This window comes from Microcaecilia unicolor, chromosome 11, assembly GCF_901765095.1.
Source record: "Microcaecilia unicolor chromosome 11, aMicUni1.1, whole genome shotgun sequence".
NCBI lineage: Eukaryota > Metazoa > Chordata > Amphibia > Gymnophiona > Siphonopidae > Microcaecilia > Microcaecilia unicolor.
The window spans coordinates 28,259,928-28,279,494 of record NC_044041.1 but is presented as its reverse complement, the minus strand read 5'-3'; the positions used below and the strand labels follow the sequence as shown (position 1 = coordinate 28,279,494).

Below are 19,567 nucleotides of genomic sequence, written 5' to 3'. Positions count from 1 at the left end.
GCAATGGGATTTGAACTGGGGCTCCCTGGTTGTCAGCCTAGTGTTCTAACCACTAGGCTACTCCTCCACTCCATTTATTCCATATTCCTGCATAAGTACTATCAGGACGCCTAAGCACTGTTCTGCTAATACCCACTTAATTACACTCTGCGTATTTGCAATGGTGTGTACACAGGGGTGGAGCATGGGCTGAACATAGGCAGGGCTCCCACTTAACACACATAACTTATAGAATACTGTAACTTAGCCATGTCCCTGCTGTATTTAGGTGCCCATACTTACACCTGGTTTGTGACTGGCATACATGCAAACACCTAAATTTTAAGCATGCCAATACCGGGTTACATTAGTACTCTATAACAGAACCTAGGCTCCTACTACACAACTTAGATGCTTAGAACTGCCCTCTATATTACACCTGTGAAAGTACAGCTTGGTTGCTTCTGGTCAGTTATGTTAAAATAGTTCTTTAAACATGTTATAGAAAACCTGTCTGAGGTTAAAAATTGACTCATCACCAATGTAGCTGAACATAGGAGCCAGCTCTGTGGCTGCTTAAGTACCCCAATATTGAGCAAACTCTTTGACTGTGTCCTGGAAGGGGTAATTTCCATTGATACCTCCAATCATTTTGAAAAGTTGGCTCCTATGTAGCTGATGGATATTTATACATGGATGGCTTTGTGGAATAAACTCAGCATTATAGAGCCTTGGCCTCTAGGCCACAGTCTAAACCTAGCTAAGGTGCCTTAAGTGAAATGAAACAGTTCTCAGTTTAATTCTAGAATCCACAGTATAAGCATTCACATCATGGATGCTGCCTCATTCCTATCAATCTGTGAATTCTGCTGTACAACTTATCACTGACTTTTGACAAGGACTTTTAACAAAGAGAGACCAAGTGAAAGAATTTTGTATTAATACTAATTAAAAATGGATATTTTAAAATTGTGTAAGAATTGAGATAATCAAATTAAATTAATTCAAAGTTAACTGAACTTGACTGAAACTTAGGTAGCATAAAGTAGTGTAAACCCCCCGGGTGGCGGAGGAAGGTATTACAATGATGGTACCAAATATGGCACAGTGTTTCCCCAAAATGACTCAACGCCAACCAGGGAGTTTAATAATAAAAAGAAAATATTTTTTTTATTATTTGAATTATATCTAAATGTTAATGAAATTTTATCAACTTGCAAATTTAACATATGTATTTCAATTACAGGTTTGCAACACAAATCAGTTTAGTCTCTAGAAACATTGAGAGCATTTTCAGATGACTATAAATATTAGTTACATAAATCATTTAAGCACATTAAATTTTACAAAACACTAGATTCTTTAAAGTTTCTTTTCTCCTATCTTTCAGATTTCCAGAGACCTTCAAGGATCTCAACAGGTAAGTTTTCCTATACTGTTTCTTTTTTTCTTCAGGTTTCCTTTACTATTTTCTCTTGTGTGCACTTTTGTAATAGTTTCAGTCACTTAGCTGTTCTCTTTGTTTTCTCTCTGGCTCTCTTGAACGGTGGGCGCCTTTTCTTTCAGGTGATGATCTCCAGTATCATCTTTTTTCAAGTCTTTCCCTAGAAACATGTTCTCACCAGTACAGCAACCTCCCAACTGCCAGCCTGGGCTGTTTGTCACTTCCTGAGAGTTCCATCAACCTTTTGGAATACTCAGCGCATGCACACAGACTACTCATCTTCACTGCACTGCTCACTGCCTCTACACCAGATCTACAAGGAGCCAGGTAATCTTTTAAAATGTAAGCCATAGGGTTACAGTAATGAAATCTTTCTGACAAATATAGACACTAAGACTAACAGTAAAGGAGAAGAAAGAGGCCAACTGAGGCCTAAGGCAATTCAACAAGAAATAAGTGGCACCACTCAGGCTGTCTGGTCTTTATCTGTCATCATATTCTATTTCTTAGGTGTCATTCATTTTAATCAGAATTAAATAGATAATAAATGGGCAATACCAAACATTAAAGAGGAGTTTCATGCTAAGCCAAAGCATTTTTTTTACTTTATTCCCAGTAACATTGCGATTATTGTGTATATTTAAATATTCTCCAAATAAGTGTTGCTTTTCCAAAGCCTAAAATGAGCAACAAAATCTAACCTTATGAAGCTGCTGTACAATAAGTGGCGTTCCTGCTTTCTTTCTCCTCAGAGTCTAAGAATGCTGCCTCTGCAACATCCACGCCCCTGCCAGGAATAGCATTTTTGATATTTCCAGCTTTCTCTTAGCATATGTCATTGCTATAGATATTTGAAGATCATGTCACGGCTTTCTCTAAAAGGGTGTAGTAGGTTCAGGTCATAATCAGCCTAAGTGTAAAATTATGATTGCCTCTCTCCCCCTAAAGAATAATTCTCTGTACCCTCCCCTGCCTGTCTTCCGGCAAAAAACTCTGCCCTGAGCCATGTCAAACCGGGCGTTGAGATAGACCAAAGCCTGCGAGGGAACCAGGTGACTCTTAGGAAGGTTCAAGACCCATCCCAAAGACTGCAAAAGCGAAACCACCCGATCGGTGGCCCGGCGACTTTCCTGCTCCAACTCAGTTCTGATGAGCCAGGGTCTAGACAGGGATGCACCCTGATGCCCTCTCACTGTAGGAACACCGCTGCCACCACCATGACCTTGGAGAAGGTACAGGGAGAAGCAGACGGGACAAAAGGCAGAGCTTGAAACTGAAAATGATGACCCAGAATGGAAAAACACAGAAAACGCTGATGCAGGGACCAAATGGGGATATGCAAATAAGCCTCCTCTAGGTCCAAAGCTGTGAGAAATTGCCCTGGCTGAACCACTGCCAACACTGACCACAGAGTTTCCATGCGAAAATGTTGAACTCTCAAGTGTTGATTGACCTTGCAGAGGTCCAGTATGGGGGTGAAGGGAGCCCCCCTTCCTGGGAAAAATGAAATAAATGGAATAGTACCCCCAGGTCCAGGAGGGATTGCAATATGACCTGTACTGCAGCCCGCTTGGCAGCCATGGCACACCGGGAGTCCAAAAAGGTGTTGCCTATGGGCGAAGAATACTTCACCTTGTAGCAATCTTTGATGATATCCAGAACCCACTGGTCTGAGGTGATCTTGGTCAACTCAACATAGAAGAGGGTCAGCTGACCCCCTATCCTTAGAAATAAAGAGTGGACTGGTACCCCATCATTGGGAGGGGCAGTTGGACGTCCCCAATCGTGCCGCTGAATCAACGAGTCACTTATCCCCACAAAAGGAAGAATGCTGTTGAAATCTGGGGCGCCGGAAGTGGAAGCCCAGCCCAGACGCTCCCTGGGGAGCTGTTGTCGTTTAGAATCACCCAAATCTTTCACAATTTTTTCCAGGTCCTCCCCAAAGAGAAGTTTGCCCCGAAAAGGCAGTCTAGTGAGGCATTGCTTGGACGCCATATCTGCTGCCCAATGACGAAGTCACAACAACCAGTGGGAAGAAATTGCCAAAGCCATCTGCTTGGCCAAAGCACGGACCAGATCATGAAGGGAATCTGCCAGATAGGCCCGTCCCAATTTCACGTGGGGCGCAACGGACCCCAAAACAGGCACCGCATCCTGTTCTTGAACTAAAGCCTGTTGAAGCCAAGAAAGGCACGCCCTGGCGGCATAAAATACATTGTCTCATCCTCACATCCCAACACAGCGTGGACAAACCCACAAGTATCAACACCCCAGATTACACCCTCCCTATCTCAGAAAGCCTAAAAATCCTCGGCGTTACAATGGACCGCAACTTAACCCTAGACAGCCAAGTGAAATTCACAACAAAGAAAATGTTCCACTCAATGTGGAAACTCAAATGCGTGAAACAATTCTTCCCGAGGGATACATTTCGCAACCTGATACAGTCAATGGTACTAAGCCACGTCGACTACTGCAATGGCATTTATGCGGGATGCAAAGAACAAACCTTAAAGAAACTTCAGACCGCTTAAAACACGGCAGCTAGACATATTTGGAAAGACACGATTCGAAAGCGCAAAACCCCTCCGCAAAAAACTACACTGGCTCCCAATCAAAGAACGTATTGCTTTCAAAATCTGTGCCCTGGTTCACAAAATTATCTACGGTGAAGCCCCGGGATACATGACAGACTTTGATCGACCTACCAGCTAGAAATACATCCAAGTCAACACGAACATATCTAAATCTGCACTACCCAAGTTGCAAAGGACTAAAATACAAATCAACTTACACATGCAGTTTTTCCTACATAAGCACACAACTGTGGAACACATTACCGAAAGCCCTGAAAATGACTTATGACCACCTCAACTTCCAGAAAACACTAAAAACTAACCTGTTTAAAAAGGCATACCCTAATGATCCAATTTAAATGTCTGATCTTTGCAACACAACAAAACTAAAGTACATAATGGATATAACACAACTCTCCCGTTGTACGATTCCCTAATGTGGCTGTGCCACATGAACTTTACCTACCAAAACATCACTTTGTATTTGTTCACACTGGTGTCGGCAAACGCCTCTCCGGTACTATGTAAGCCGCATTGAGGCTGCAAGTAGGTGGGGAAAATGTGGGATACAAATGTAACGAATAAATAAATAAGAGCTTCAGGAGTGTCAACACAGAAACTTCAAATATACACTTCAAAGAAGCCTCAAGACGCTGATCTTGCATATCCTTCAGTGTCACCCCACCTTCAACAGGCAGAGTAGTCTTCTTGGTGACCACCATCACCAGAGCGTCCAATGTAGGAAGGGCAAATTTATCCACCTGGTCCATGCCCATGAGGTAAAGGCGAGCCATCGCCCTTGCCACCCTAAGCACCCTCTCAGGGTCTGACCACTGAGTTGAAATAAGCTCTTGGATGGCTTCATGAACAGGAAAGGATATGGATGGCTTCCTAGTGCTGGTCATCTTAGAATTGACCGTGGCTGCAGCCTGGGTCTCCGGATTCGCAATATTCAGCACCTCTAAGGCACTAGAAATCAAGGAGGGTAACTCGTCCATATGAAAAAGGTGAACCGCGGAAGGGTCATCAGATTCCCCCTGGAACAACTTGCCCTCCTCCAATTGATCAATGTGAGACAGTTGGAGGGAGTCCCCAGAGAGTGCCGCCAGCGAAGGAAAGGGGGAGATGATGCCCAAAGACCACCCCCCTTCAGAGAGAGAGGTCAGGCACCTCCTCTTAAGAGCAGAATCCTCAATAGGGGAAGGAATCATGGATCCCAAATCCCCAGAATCCCCTGTAGGTTCCAACAAGGAGTCAGACTGAGGCAGAGGCAAGGACCGCTTCAGAACGTAGACTTGGTGAAGGAGCAAAAGAAACTCTGGGGGAAAACCTTCCCTTTTGCCTGCAGACCCAGGCAAGAGCCCTGGAGGAGCAGCACACGTTGGACCGGAGCCCCTCGCTGACGTAGTGCCAGACTCCACCAGCAGGCGGAAGGAGTCCAACCCCGCCAAAAACTGCAGAGCAGGAACCATGTTGGCGGAAGCAGGTAAAATGGTGAGCGCTCCCGCCGCCTCCACGTGGGAAGAAGATTCCTTGGGAAGGGAAGCACTTGCTGCTAAAAGCTCTGCGCAGCCTGCCACACCAATTTCCATTGTGGATTTCCTCTTCGCGCAGCAGGAACAACATTTAACCTCTTCCGCCGCCATAAACGTGCCTCAGAGCAAGATGCAGAAAAAAAGTCAGCAGTACTACTCACCACATGGCCAGCAGCAGTGGTAAATCACAACACAGGGTGCCTTAAAGGTTCCCCAGGCGCAGGCTAATCTCCCTCAAGCAGCGGTCCCACTGTGTGTGTGTACTCCATGCTGTCTGTCGCTTTTTTTTTTAAGCTGGGAGACAGGAGAACTAAGGGGTGAGGCAGGGACCTGAAAACCAGGTATGCCCCCAAAGATAGTACCGCTCAGCCAATCGCCACCCAAACTCAAATGGCAAAGGCCCAGGAGCTGCCCCACAGAAGAAGAATGCAGGAGCTGAAGAGATGTCATCCACCACCTACTGGAGATAGAGATATACTGACTACAGAAGGGGCTGGTCGTCTAGTATCACTATCTTCAGTCTAGTAATCTCTATCTCCACTTCCTCGTAGATGAACACAATCCACCAGTTTCTGGATTCATCTGCTGCTGAGGCTAAGGAATACAGAATATGATTAGCATGTAGTGCGCATAAATCCTAATTAATGTCAATTAGTGCTGATAATTGCTTGTTAACGTCCAATTATCAGTGCTGACTAGCTTGTTAACCAATTAGGTTATGCACATTCTTATGGAATACACTTTGATTTCTGCGTGGAAATCTCAGAGCGATATATATAGAATCCAGAGGAGTGCCTCTTATAAAACAGATGCAGGATTACAGAAGCAGCAATTTTGAAAAGTGGAGGGGGGATGTGCAAATGCCCCCTACATATGCATATGAGCAGATTTTCAGAATTACTGATCCCACATAGCCCTTGCCTCCAGAACAGTTCCCCCTCCCACAATCACACCTGTCAGCCTCTGAACCTCCACCTTCTACACATCTGACCCCCATCCCCTCACATCTGATCCCCTTCCCAGTTCCTCATGAGATCCAATCACCTACCCGACCCACAATCTCTCTAGCTTGAAAACCCTCCCCCTAACTCCATCAAAAGCATTGAACCCTCCCCAGACTCCCTTTGGAAGACTCTTCACCTGCCGATCCCCATCCCCTGCCTTACTGGTGTCCCTAGTGACTAGTGGGAGCAGGAGTGATGCCCTCTTGTTCCAGTTCTTATGGTCTCTGTTTCCAGAAAGTGGTAGTGTCATGTTATTATCACTAACATAGTAACACAGTAGATGATGGCAGATAAAGACCTCTATGATCCACCCTGACTGCCCAACAAGATAAACTCATTGTATGTGATACTTTATATGTATACCTGTCCTTGATTTGTACTTGCCATTTTCAAGACACAGACCATAGAAGTCTGCCCAGCACTGGCTTTGCTTCCCAATTACCAGTGTTGCCACCAAATCTCCGCTAAGCTTCTGAGGAACCATTCCTTCTAAACATGATTCCTTTGTGTTTATCCCAGCATTTTTGAATTATGTTACAGTTTTCATCTCCAGCACCTCCTGCGGGAGGGCATTCTAAATATCTACCACCCTCTCCGTGAAAAAATACTTCCTGACATTATTTCTGATTCTGACTCCCTTCAACCTCAATTCATGTCCTCTAGTTCTACTGCCTTCCCATCTCTTGAAAAGGTTTGTTTGAAGATTAATACCTTTCAAATATTTGACCATCTGTATTATATCACCCCTGTTTCTCCTTTTCCTCCAGGGTATACATGTTCAGGTCAATACGTCTTGCAACTCAAATCCCATACCATTTTTGTACCTTTTCTTTGCACCACTCCTTAGCAAGATACGGCCTCCAAAACTGAACACAATACTCCAACGTGGTGCCTCACATCGACTTGTAGAGGGGCATCAACATCTCCTTTCTTCTGCTGGTTATACCCTTCTCTATACAGTCTAGCATCCTTCTGGCCATGGCCACGGCCTTGTCGCATTGTTTCATCACCTTCAGATCCTCGGACACCATCACCTTAAGGTCCCTCTCCTGAGCTGAGCTTGCTAATCTCTCCCCTCCTATCTGGTATATCTCTTTTGGGTATCTGCACCCCAAGTGCATCACTCTGCACTTCTTGGCATTAAATTTTAACTAACGAGTCTGATCCCACTCCAGCCAGGAGCCTGGATGATGTAGACCTCACAGCTCTAAGGACTCTTGTTAGCTTTTGTGCCTGGTTTGATACAATAGTAGCACTTGTGACCTTGATATAAGTAGGCTCCACCATGTACAAGCATCTGCAGTCCAGATTTACTGATTATATGATTCCTGAAGCAGACAGTTATCTGCCAAAACACAGCTTCATGTCAAGTCATTTGAAACTTCCTTCAATAAACTCTGTGATCGCTACTTTCTGCTGGGATTCTTCTTTTTGGACGGCCATTGTCTAATCCCTACTTTGTAACTTTTGTTTGATACATGTATGTCAATCCACACACGTATAAGCTGCAATTTGCATGCAGGGTTGCTTCTAAAATAAGGACCACAATCACAAAAGAGCAATATATTTTTCCTTATTTCAGCTAGATTTTCAGAAAGCTTTTCACAAAGTTCCTCATGAAAGACTCCTGAGAAAATGGAGGCAATGTCCTTCTGTGGATAAGGAATTGGCTACTGAACAGAAAACAGAGGGTAGGGTTAAATGGCCATTTTTCTCAACGGAGGAGGGTGAATAGTGGAGTACCACAGGGATCTGTACTGGAACCAGTGCTACTTAACATATTTGTAAATGATCTGGAAATTGGAACAAGTGAGGTGTTTAAATTTGCAGATGACACAAAACTATCCAAAGTTGTCAAAACACATGCCGATTGTGAAAAATTGCAGGAAGACCTTAGGAACTGGAAGACAGGGCATACAAATGGCAGATGAAATTTAATGTGGACAAATGCAAAGTGATGTACATTGGGAAGAATAATCCAAATCTTAGTTACCTGATGGCAGGGTCCACCTTAGGAGTCAGCACTCAAGAAAAAGATCTAGATGTCATTGTAGACAATATGCTGAAATCTTCTGCCCAGTGTACGGCAGCCGTGGCCAAAAACACAAACAGAATGCTAGGAATTATTAGGAAAGGGATGATAAATAAGATCAAGAATATTATAATGCCTCTGTATGGTCCACGGTGCGACCTCATCTTGAGTACTGCGCTCAATTCTGGTCACCTTATCTCAAAAAAGATACAGTGGAATTAGAAAAGGCTCAAAGAGCGACCAAAATGATAAAGGGGTTGGAACTCCTCCCATATGAGAAAAGGCTAAAGAGGTTAGGCCTCTTCAACTTGGAAAAGAGATGGCTGAGGGGGATATGACTGAGGTCTACAAAATCCTGAGTGGAGTAGAACATGTAAAAGTGAATCGACTTTTTACTTTTTCAAAAAGAAAAAAGACCAGGGGTCACTCAATGAAATTACATGAAAACACTTTTAAAACAAATAGGAGAAAATATTTTTCACTCAAAGAATATAAGCTCTGGAACTCGCTGCTGGAGGATGTGGTAACGGCAGTTAGCATATCTGGGTTGAAAAAAGGTTTGGACTTGTTCCTGAAGGAAAATTCCATAGTCTGTTATTGAGATGGACATGGGGAAAGCCACTGCTTGCCCCAGGATTGGAAATATGGAGTTTTGCTACTAATTGGGTTTCTGCCAGGTACTTGTGAACTGGATTGGCTACTGTTGAATCAGGATACTGGGCTAGATGGACCATTGGTCCGACCCAGTAAGACTATACTTATGTTCTTATGTACTATTTATTGATATTCAGCCAGGAAATAATATAATCCATCATAATTTAGCATCTATTTGTTTTATCTAGTTACCCATTTTATCAGAATTAGTTTTTAGCTATTTTTTAAATCTTAATACAGGATCATGAGCCTTTTATAGCAAATTATATAATAAAATGCTATTTACTTCAACTGAATGGATATCGCATCTCAGTTAGCTTCCATACACAACAATTTAGCAGAAATGAATAAAACATTGCAAAATTACATGAAAGCCTTCTGACATGTATATAATGGAAATAAATTGTGTTCCAGAAAAGTAGATCCAGGTCAGGAGCATATCTAAGTAACATATCTCCTACATCCATTAAAGTACTGAAGAGTGTTATAAATGTGTTGTTTTAAACTATAAGCACTGTAACATTGATAACTGATAACATTGATAAACAATTCATGAGGAATGTGTCATGTTACATGCAAACTATTAGGTTGGGAATGGATACTTTTCAGTTTGTGAGTTTTTATCTTTTCTCTTATTAGGGGAAGACATAAGGGTATATCAACAAAACAGGTGCTTTAAGTGGGTATTAGTGCCTAGTCATTCTGGAGAGCTAAATCAGCAAAGGAGAAATTAGATCTTACCTGCTAATTTGCTTTCCTTTAGTCCCTCCGGACCGGACCAGGATTGGACTGATGGGTTGTGCTCGCCTACCAGCAGGTGGAGACTGAGAAAAAACTCTGACTCTAGAGAGCCAATAGGAGCCCTGGCCATGTGACCTTAGCCTCAGTATTTGAATAACAAAGCAGGAAAGAAAGAAAGACCTTCTGTGCCGTATGGAATCCTAGCAGCCACAAAGCACTCGGCAATGCCAAGTATCAGAGCTCACCAGCAACTCTCACCAGAGAAGTGGTATGGCCCGATATGTATTACAGCTCACCAGCAACTCCTAGAGAAGTGGTATGGCTCACTTGTACTATAGCTCACCAGCAACTCTCCCCAGAGAAGTGGTATGGCTCACATATAATATAGCTCACCCGCAACTCTCACCAGAGAAGTGGTATGGCTCACTTGTCTTATAGCTCACCAGCAACTCTCACCAGAGAAGTGGTATGGCCCACTTAAGATTTTATATATATTCCATCAACTGAGCTTACCAGCAACTCTCACCAGAAAAGTGGTAAATCATATTTAAGGTTTTATAGATATTCCAGCAACTGAGCTCAGCCACAACTCTCACCAGAGAAGTGGTATGGCGTATTTAAGGTTTTATAGATAGATTCCAGCAATTGAGCTCACCAGCAACCACCAGAGAAGTGGTATAGACCACGAAAAGTTCTGTATATATATAGTATTGTTCCACGAATCGTAAAGGAATGAATACACTTCCTACTGAATACACTTCCTACTTAATAAAAGAAGCTAAAGAGTAGAGAGAACATGGGAGGGGCCTGGTCCGGTCCGGAGGGACTAAAGGAAAGCAAATTAGCAGGTAAGATCTAATTTCTCCTTCCTTAGCGTCCCTCCGGACCGGACCAGGATTGGACTGATGGGAAGTACCAAAGCAGTAATCTGAAGGGAGGGACCTTATGAAAACTGCAGAGAAATGTTCATGCTGCATAGGCCACCTGGCGACAACTAACATGTAGTGTGTCCCAATGAGCAAAATAAAATGAAACTAGGACTAAGTTGCCAACTTACCAATGTGCACCGAGAGCACCAAAAATCGCCATAGTAAGAATAGAGCCCACTTCTGAAGTTGTGGAATATGTTGTAATACGCTGTGGAACTGCCCTCTCAGCGAGAAGAGAAATAGACATTCTCATTTCCTTGATCCTTCGCGATATAGCGGGTTAGAAACAATGAAAAACTTTTACGCCTACTGGCTAGAAGGACAAAACCAATAAGAAAAAAACTTTAAACTACAGCAGACCGAAAAGAAGTTACCAACCGTAGAAGTATTCCACACATAGATCTACTTGCTGCAATGGCTACTGGGAAACACTGCTTGAAGAGGAAAACTTTATAGAAAAAGTTATGGCTACTAGAAAACAGAACTTTAAGAGTCTGTTCACCTAGTTCACCTATCTGGTGGACGAAGCGGGAGGTACAGGTGCAGGACTCCTTTAAGAAACCGCTTTGACAGTGGATGCTGCATAAGCGTGCGGTTGTCAACAGTATCATGCATCACTGATAGAGCTGCCAAATGAACTCTAATGGATGAGTAAGACAGACAAGATTTCGCAAGATGCAGAAGATATTCCAAAACATGCAAAATGGATACTGTTTGTGGAATGAAGTGGCGAGAGGAGTACCACAGAGTGAACCGTCGCCACTTTGATTCATAGGACTTTAATGTAGATTTCTGTCTGGAAGCAATTAAAACTTGAAGTACTTCCTGCGAAAATATCAAAGATGTTGCAGACCCAGTAACCACGCCATAAGTTTGAGTGACTGGGGGTCCGGATGTAGAAGGGTGCCTTGGTTCTGCGTAAACACCTAGTGAGATGATGGAAGAAACGCATAAAGAAGGCTGAAAAACCCCTGCTGGACGTTGGCATCTGTCCCTGTCTCCGTCAAGACTGTTGCTGAACGGAAGAAGCAAGAAATGTTCGTGAGCCTGAAGGCAAAAAGAGATAGCCCTGAAGTGTCGCAGTGAGGAAGTAAGGCTGAAAAAATGAGAGTCCATTCACCTAAATGCAGGGTGACACAACTAAGAAAAAATGAGTACAAACTCAAGAGTATACTCTTAACTCCTCCTTGGCGGATGACATAACCCATTGCCATGGCAAGGACCAACATAGCTCTCTCCGCCTTGTTTGTCAGTAGGGAAAACAAAATTCACCCGAAGGTAAAACGAATTGCTGAGGTCCCCCAGAAAAAAAATATATACAAACAAGCTTCTGCCAAAAAGTGTACTGCACGAAGCATCCCAATGACAGAACTAAGGTTCTTGAGATAACTAGATGACACTTAAATAGCGCGATTGATGACCCTGAGATTCGCAATAGGATGAAGGAAAATTCCTTCTTGGGCATTAGAAAGTAAAATTGCATTCTGCAGAATAGAGCGAGGAAATGGCCGAAGGCCCAAGGTCACCAAGAAAAATATAAACTGGGATGATTGCAGAGGAGACAAAAGACTGTGCGCCAACCTGACTAAACAAAGAGAAAATCAGAGATATCTGATGAGAGATCAAATGAGAGGCCTGGCTACAATCACCACCCAACCTAGAGACTGTAAGAAATGCAACACCCGGTGCGTGACCTGAGAACTCTGCTGATAAGACTTTCTCCAATTAGGCAGTCGTCTAGGTAAGAATGAAATGACCCTAAGAGCGCAATGAACATCCTCTTAGATCTATAAAAGAACGGAAGAGAGAGTACTGCTGAAAATGACCGGTTAATGCATAAGCAAAAAACTAGCCATTCTCTGGATCCTGAGGAGAAGAGGAAGGGTGACCAAGGACACCAGTTAAATAGGGCTACAAACTCCAACCCTATCTCTATGGCGTTCCATAGTTGGGTAAGTTCTGAATATAGAAAGTTCTGAATATAGGAGTCCACCAGCTATGGTAGTACGCTCCGGACAGAAAAAAATTGTCCCAGTATGAACGTCTGATTCACCGGCCTGTAATTTCTTGGATCTCCCTAATCCACATACCACGGTCATGCGTCCTCCCTCACTGAGATGTAGATTGTAAGCTCCTTTGAGCAGGGAACGTCCTTCTTTGTTAATTTGTACAGCGCTGCGTAACCCTAGTAGCGCTCTAGAAATGTTAAGTAGTAGTAGTAGTACCAGACTCACACCCAATAGATATGAATGTTGAGCTTGTTTCAGGTTAAAACACCGAACCTAGGCCCAGGGTCCCCGGTGTTCCTAGTGGTGAACAGCCATGGCAAATATTGTATGCGTTAGTTTGCAGAATTACTGCAAAGCCTTGCTTTTGGAGCAGAGATTTCTGTTCGATACTCTCGTGAGAGGTTTGTTTTTTTTTTTTTTATGCTGTTCTGGCTGTAGAAAGGTGGACATTTGAGCTTCCCCAGAATGGCAAAACTTATGTACCTATGCCCATTAGATATGAATGCTGGACTTGATGGACTTTAGGCCTTACCCAGCATAACCATACTTATGTACCTATGGCATAAATACACAGGAAGTGAGTGAATCCCCTTCCAATTGAAAGAACACTCTGGAGTGAAGGCGCATAGAATGAAAATGAAAAAGGACAAACTTGGAAATTACCTGTAACGAAAAAAGTGAAGTTGTGCCACAGCCACTTGGTGAAGGCAGTGTAGACAAGACTGTATCTGAATTCAAGAAAGCTTGATATAACATCAGGTCTCTAAGGAAGAGGAAGAGATAGCAGATGGTATGTATAGGCATACTGGACCAAACTAGGATGTTTATAATCTGCCAATGCTGAACTGATAGAGTAGAGACAAACACGAGTAGATGGTTTGAGGACCGTCCACTATCTTTAAGTGAAAGGATGACTTTATTCTCTAAGTGACCATATGTCCTGTAAAAACCAGAAGAAAGCTAAAATGAAATATGAGAGGCTTCAAGGCAGTTGGAAAAGAAGGGAAGACATGAATAAAGCATGCCTGCTAAGGCAGCTGAGTGACTGGGAGCTTGATAGACAGGACTGTCCCTCAGAGAATATGAAAGAGCTGATATATCCCCATGGCATCTGAACAATATACTGTATGCCTCTAGAGAAGGCTTCTTAAAGTCGGAAAAAGAAAACACTGTATAACACTACAGCCATTGAGAGTGTCTGTTAAGTTCTTAAAACACTATATAACATCATAGGCATGGAGTAAAATGCTTGAAAGAAACTAAGATATTATGGTCAGAATTGCAAAGTACCAATCAATTGACTCTTAGACAATGTAGTCCTATTCACCAGGGAATGAGAAAGACAGATATTTACTCTATGCCTATAGAGAAAGTTTCTAAAGTTCTTAAAACACTGTATAATACTACAGCTATTGAGGAAAATGCTTGAAATGAATTATGATATTATGATAAGATGTAGATTTTCCACCAGGCAATGAAAAATGACTGAGCACCAGAAAAAACTAGTGTTAACAGCCCCGTGATACATAGAAATTTAAAAGAAGAAAAGCTTGTTATATATCCATATATGAAAGGAGCCCCCTTTCAACCAAATATTGCCTGCTGATGTGAAGAGCATTTTAGAATACGCCGTTCAGCACATACAAAAGTGTACACATCTTGGAGCCGAACTGCTCTATGAACTGCAGGCCTTACCTTCAGCAGAGAGATCCCCGACTGATAAGATGGAGGGAGAAACAAAATGGCCGCCGTTCGCTCCACTGGCCCTGTGGCGATCGTCGACAGCGCGCCCGACACCTCCGAACAAGCGGAGCCCAGTGGAACGGCGAAGAAACAACAGCCGGCGAAAAAGGCCCCGAAAAAACTGGAGGCAGCACCGGACCCGAAGAAACCTTGAAGGGAGAGCAAAATTTACACGTTCCGGCTGCGTGAACTGCGCGATGCTGACCGACAGCAGCTGTTTGAACTTTTAAGCCATATCGGAAAAAACAGGTGGCCGCGCTTACGCGGTTCGCACCTTTCTTTTTTTTTTTTTTCATTTGTTTAAACTGCCGCCGCCAAAACGCAAGAAAATGGAGGAAATTAAATCTGACGAGAAAAATCGCTGTTTAAAGTCACAGATACTGAATTATTTTCTTCTGTTTGTTTTTTTTTTTTTTTTTTATAACCCCTCAATCATAATAAAACACTGGAGCTGCCTGCTCGTTAGAAGTCTGGGGAAAGAAAGGCTGCTTCTTTGAATTTCCTTTTATTTGATTTAATTCTTTTAAAGCAGCTACCTGTTAAAAGTGGCTACCTCTCCCAAAGACGGTACACCTTTCCAGAGAAAGGGACGGCCCTTCCCTGCTAAGCCAGGGAGATGGGGAGGAAGGGGGGTGGACTCGAGACACCCAAGTTTAACACCCCCGAGGCTGTCAAAGAAAGAAGAGAAAGGAAACCCTGTCAAGCCTCTAAATAAGATTCCAGGCACAGAAGAATTATCACAAATATCTGTAATATCTAAAGAGAAAAGGAGAGAGACTAATGGGCTCACTTCCTACCTGCTGGGAGACTGAGAAAATACTGAGGCTAAGGTCACATGGCCAGGGCTCCTATTGGCTCTCTAGAGTCAGAGTTTTTTCTCAGTCTCCACCTGCTGGTAGGCGAGCACAACCCATCAGTCCAATCCTGGTCCAGTCCGGAGGGACCCTAAGGAAATCATTATTATCGCAAACTGTCTGCAACATTTCATGGTAGGTGGTACCAGAGGAAAGCCCATAATCTCTTGTATCAACAAATTCACTTTTTAAAAATAATTTTAAAAGGACTTCTGCAGGAAAAAAAAGGTGTTTTCCCCCAGAAATGCCCTTTGAAAACTGCACACCCACTATAACAGCATAAAACTATATGCCTATACTCTTATAATATTGGGCTTATACAGTTTACACACTTTGGATATGCACAATTTTTATGCACATGGCAGAAAGGTGTTCCAGGAGGAGGATGTGGAGTCTGGCTGAGATTAGAGTTTATGTGCATGCTGTTTGAAAGCATACACATAAAATTAGCTCACACACCCAAAGTAGCAGGTGTAACTTCGTACAGGTAATTTTTCAAGATAATTTTCAAAGTTAATCTATGTGTATAAGTTCATTTTTGAAACTGGTTAGGTTAGAAGAGTAACAACCTGCCAACATATACAGTCTGTTATAAAACTATCCCCTCTATGAATGGGATACTAACATATCTAGGCCCCTGTTTACTAAGCTGCGCTGTAGGCGCGCTAGAAATTTTAGCACACACTAAAAATTAGAGTGCCAATGCTAGACACCCACTATGGGTATCTCTAGTGTTAGCATGCACTAAAAACACTAGCGCACCTCAGTAACAGGGCCCCAAATATGTAAAAAGTCAACCTATTGTATCAAAAATAATGTATTTAAACATACTAGATATGGTATGCTAATCAATACCCACATGTGTTATAAAATATATCACTTTCTCACTGCTCAGGTCCTATGTTCTTAAGTTTAATCAGAAAGCCTTTAAATGTATCAAATGATTTTTAAAGGTAATAACATCTTAAAATTCATAATGTGCACTGACTATTGAGGCTAGATAGCTTCATTTAAATCTATTCATTTAATACTAAAACCCCTTTGAAATATTTCCTTTTAAGCCTTACTGGGAAGCCAAGTGCCTGCTCAATAAAGTACAACTGTAGAATGGAAAAATTCTAATGCAGGCAGAAGAGTGTTCTCAGAAATGGTCAGCAGCAGCCTCTCTCTCGCTAATTGGAGGCTATTTCCCGTTATAAGGAGCCTCGATGCTCCCCCATGGAGAACTCAGGACTGTGGGTTCCAGTCCGCGGCTATGATGACAGCAGGAGAGTAAATAGAGCTGATAGAATTTGACAGGCCTATTCTTTTCTTAAAATCATTCAGTCTGAAAGATTTTTTTTAACATAATCCAAAGTGTTTTCTCATGAACTAGTACACATACCAGTGATAGTGTTTCAGCTCTGGGTTCCCATGTTTACAGAATACTGCAGCTTGTATCAGATTAAAAGTAAGTTATCTTAGAATATTGATAAAACATAATTTCAAGAAAATCTGCCATGTTAAAAGCATTGAGTGAACTTAAAGAATGCAGTAAAAACTGTTGGACCTCTTTAACAAATGAAGTAGTGTGAAATAGCATCTAATAACAATAAAACAGAAAAATAAACATTCCAATTGCTTTGAATAAAAAAAGAATAAGAAGATATCTCTTCCTCTCAAAAACATCTTGGTTAGGGTGCTATATTTCACAGAGCTCTAACACAGAATTGCCATTCAAGACACACACTTTTTATTAATAACTGCATCCTTTCTTTATGAACACAGCTCAAAAAATTGCTAGCGTGGAAAATACTTTATTGAGGAGGAGTCATTCACAAACTTTCTTGCTATAATGACTTCTACAAAGTGTATCTCTCATTTGTTTAGGCATTGATGAGATATACATGAGAAGTCTGCAGTTTCAATAATTGCTTGCCCTCCTTAGAATACCTGACACTTCTTCTTTCATCATTCACTAACCAATCATGTTAAAAAAAAAGAACAGCTACTAACTGTGGGTGATCAGCTCCTTATTTAAATAAAGACTGGCAATACATTATGGTACATGCACCATAAACTTAAAACTAATACATATTATACTTTAATGTGACCTAACACAGCTGTGCTGCATTATTTTAATAATTTTGTTTCATAATATTTTGTTACCAAAAGTAACAAAATAAAACTGAACCAGTTAGCAAAAATTACATGCCCACTGCTAATTAATTTAAAGGAAAGTAGCCAAACAAGTTGTTTTATAAGACACTTTTATGCACTAAGCAATTTTATATTAGAAGGATGTTTCTAATTGCTATTTGATAGTCTATTACCTCACACAAATGTATACAAATTGAAATGAAACAGAAGAAATGTGTTTTAAATGTAATAATTTGTCACAGCATTATGAACTGTCTGGAGATAGTACTCTATGTTGCACAGAAGTGACTTCTAAAAAAATAAGATTTCAGCCATGAAATGGCATTAATATCATTAGTCACCATAAAAAGAACTTGGATTTAAAACATTGTTTATTTATAACTATAATAAAGGCTTTGCTTAATTCTGTTCATATATTATATATATACATAGCTACACTGTTAATATCATTGTGGTTAATATGCTTAAATAAAACAAAATTGCTCACCTATACTCTTGACCTGAGGAGTGATGAGTTTGGCCTGAATTTCGAATTATTCCTGACATTATGGCTGATATATCGCTCTCTATCATCTCCTTCAGGGAAGAGGAGAAAACATTTTAAGTTGGAAAACTGCTATCCAGCATTTCAGCACTACTAAGAAATGACACAAGTATGAATGATGTAATAAAATACGATTTTTACAGTGCATTATTGAATGTTACATTGCACCGTAAGTTAATAGGATGTTGCATTCACCATCAAGGGGAATCAAAATAATGCATTATTATTTGGAAATTTGCATAATAAAAATGTTTTTTAAAAGGACATGGCAGAATTCTGATGAAAATATGAAATGGTCTATCTTGATTTAAAATGTTTAAACTGCAGTAAAACTTTTTTTTTTTCCAGTTCAGATATATGTATGACAACATACAAAGATTTCTTTGTCATACGTTAAGACCTGCACTAAAAAGCAACACTGTTCAAAATAAAACTGTAAAAAAAACCCGATACAGCTCCCAAAACCACTAGCTAAATGATCACACTGTGGAAAAGGTGGGGTTTTTCATTTGTATGATTTTGAAACACATAAAAAGGAAACCTGTAAAGGAAATAATAAACAATAGAAATACAAATCCTAAGTACCTGGAGTAGATGTGCTCTTCTCTTCTACTACGGGGATCTGCCTTTGTAATTTAACTGCAATCTGTCTGCAAACCGTTTTTAAATTTCCCTCTCAGGAGCTGTCCAGCCTGGAGCATGCGCAGTGCAAGCGAGGACTCTTAACAGGGGTCAATTATAGGGCAGGGTCAATGGGATTTGAGAATTCCCCAACCGAGGAACGATTATTGCTCTTGCGACGCTCTGATCAAACGTGTCCCACAAGCCCCGATGCTTCGTCACAGGCTGGGTGAACTAATCTGTCTGCCATCCTGTCACTCCTAACGTTTCACGGAGATGAAAAAAAATTGGCAGATATTGTTTTACTTTACACCTGAGACCCTCCCTCCCCTTTTTGGGCCAAATAAGGCCCTTTTCAAAATGATTTTACAGTCCCCAAATTCTCCATTCACACCAAAGTCCAAATCAACACCCTCAGCCCCATCAACATATATCGTCGAAAGGGGAAAGGCAGCAGAGTTCTCCGACAGACGGTCAGTTTTTGTTGATTCACCTTAAAACAAAACAAAACCAGAAGGTGGTATTTTATGGGAGGGGGTAGAGAACAAGGGAAATCGTCCCTCCGGTAGCGAAAACCCCTCGTAATAATAAAAAAAGTGAGAGGAACATGCAGAGCGGTCAGACCCAGCAGCCGGCGTTACTGTTCCTTTAAGAAAGTTTTCGCAGCTGCTCCCTCTCTCACTCAGTCCATCGGGTCCCTCCGGGGCGGCGGAAGGGTGGGGGGGTCAGGGGAACCGATCTCTCCACAAGCTGGCGAGCCGCG

At 41.9% G+C, this 19,567-nt stretch overlaps 1 protein-coding gene across 1 annotated transcript in view; it reads right to left on the bottom strand.

Annotated features, from left to right (window-relative positions):
* FOXN4 (forkhead box N4) overlaps positions 1-18,928 on the bottom strand; it is a 109,804-nt gene extending 90,876 nt beyond the window's left edge. Inside the window, exons 1-2 of the mRNA XM_030219100.1 lie at positions 18,769-18,928; positions 18,127-18,215 (exon numbers count right to left, since the gene is read on the bottom strand). Of these exons, the coding sequence (XP_030074960.1) occupies positions 18,127-18,212 (86 nt within the window). The 5' untranslated portion in view covers positions 18,213-18,215; positions 18,769-18,928. The remainder of the gene's footprint in view (positions 1-18,126; positions 18,216-18,768) is intronic.
* Positions 18,929-19,567: the final 639 nt, after the last annotated feature.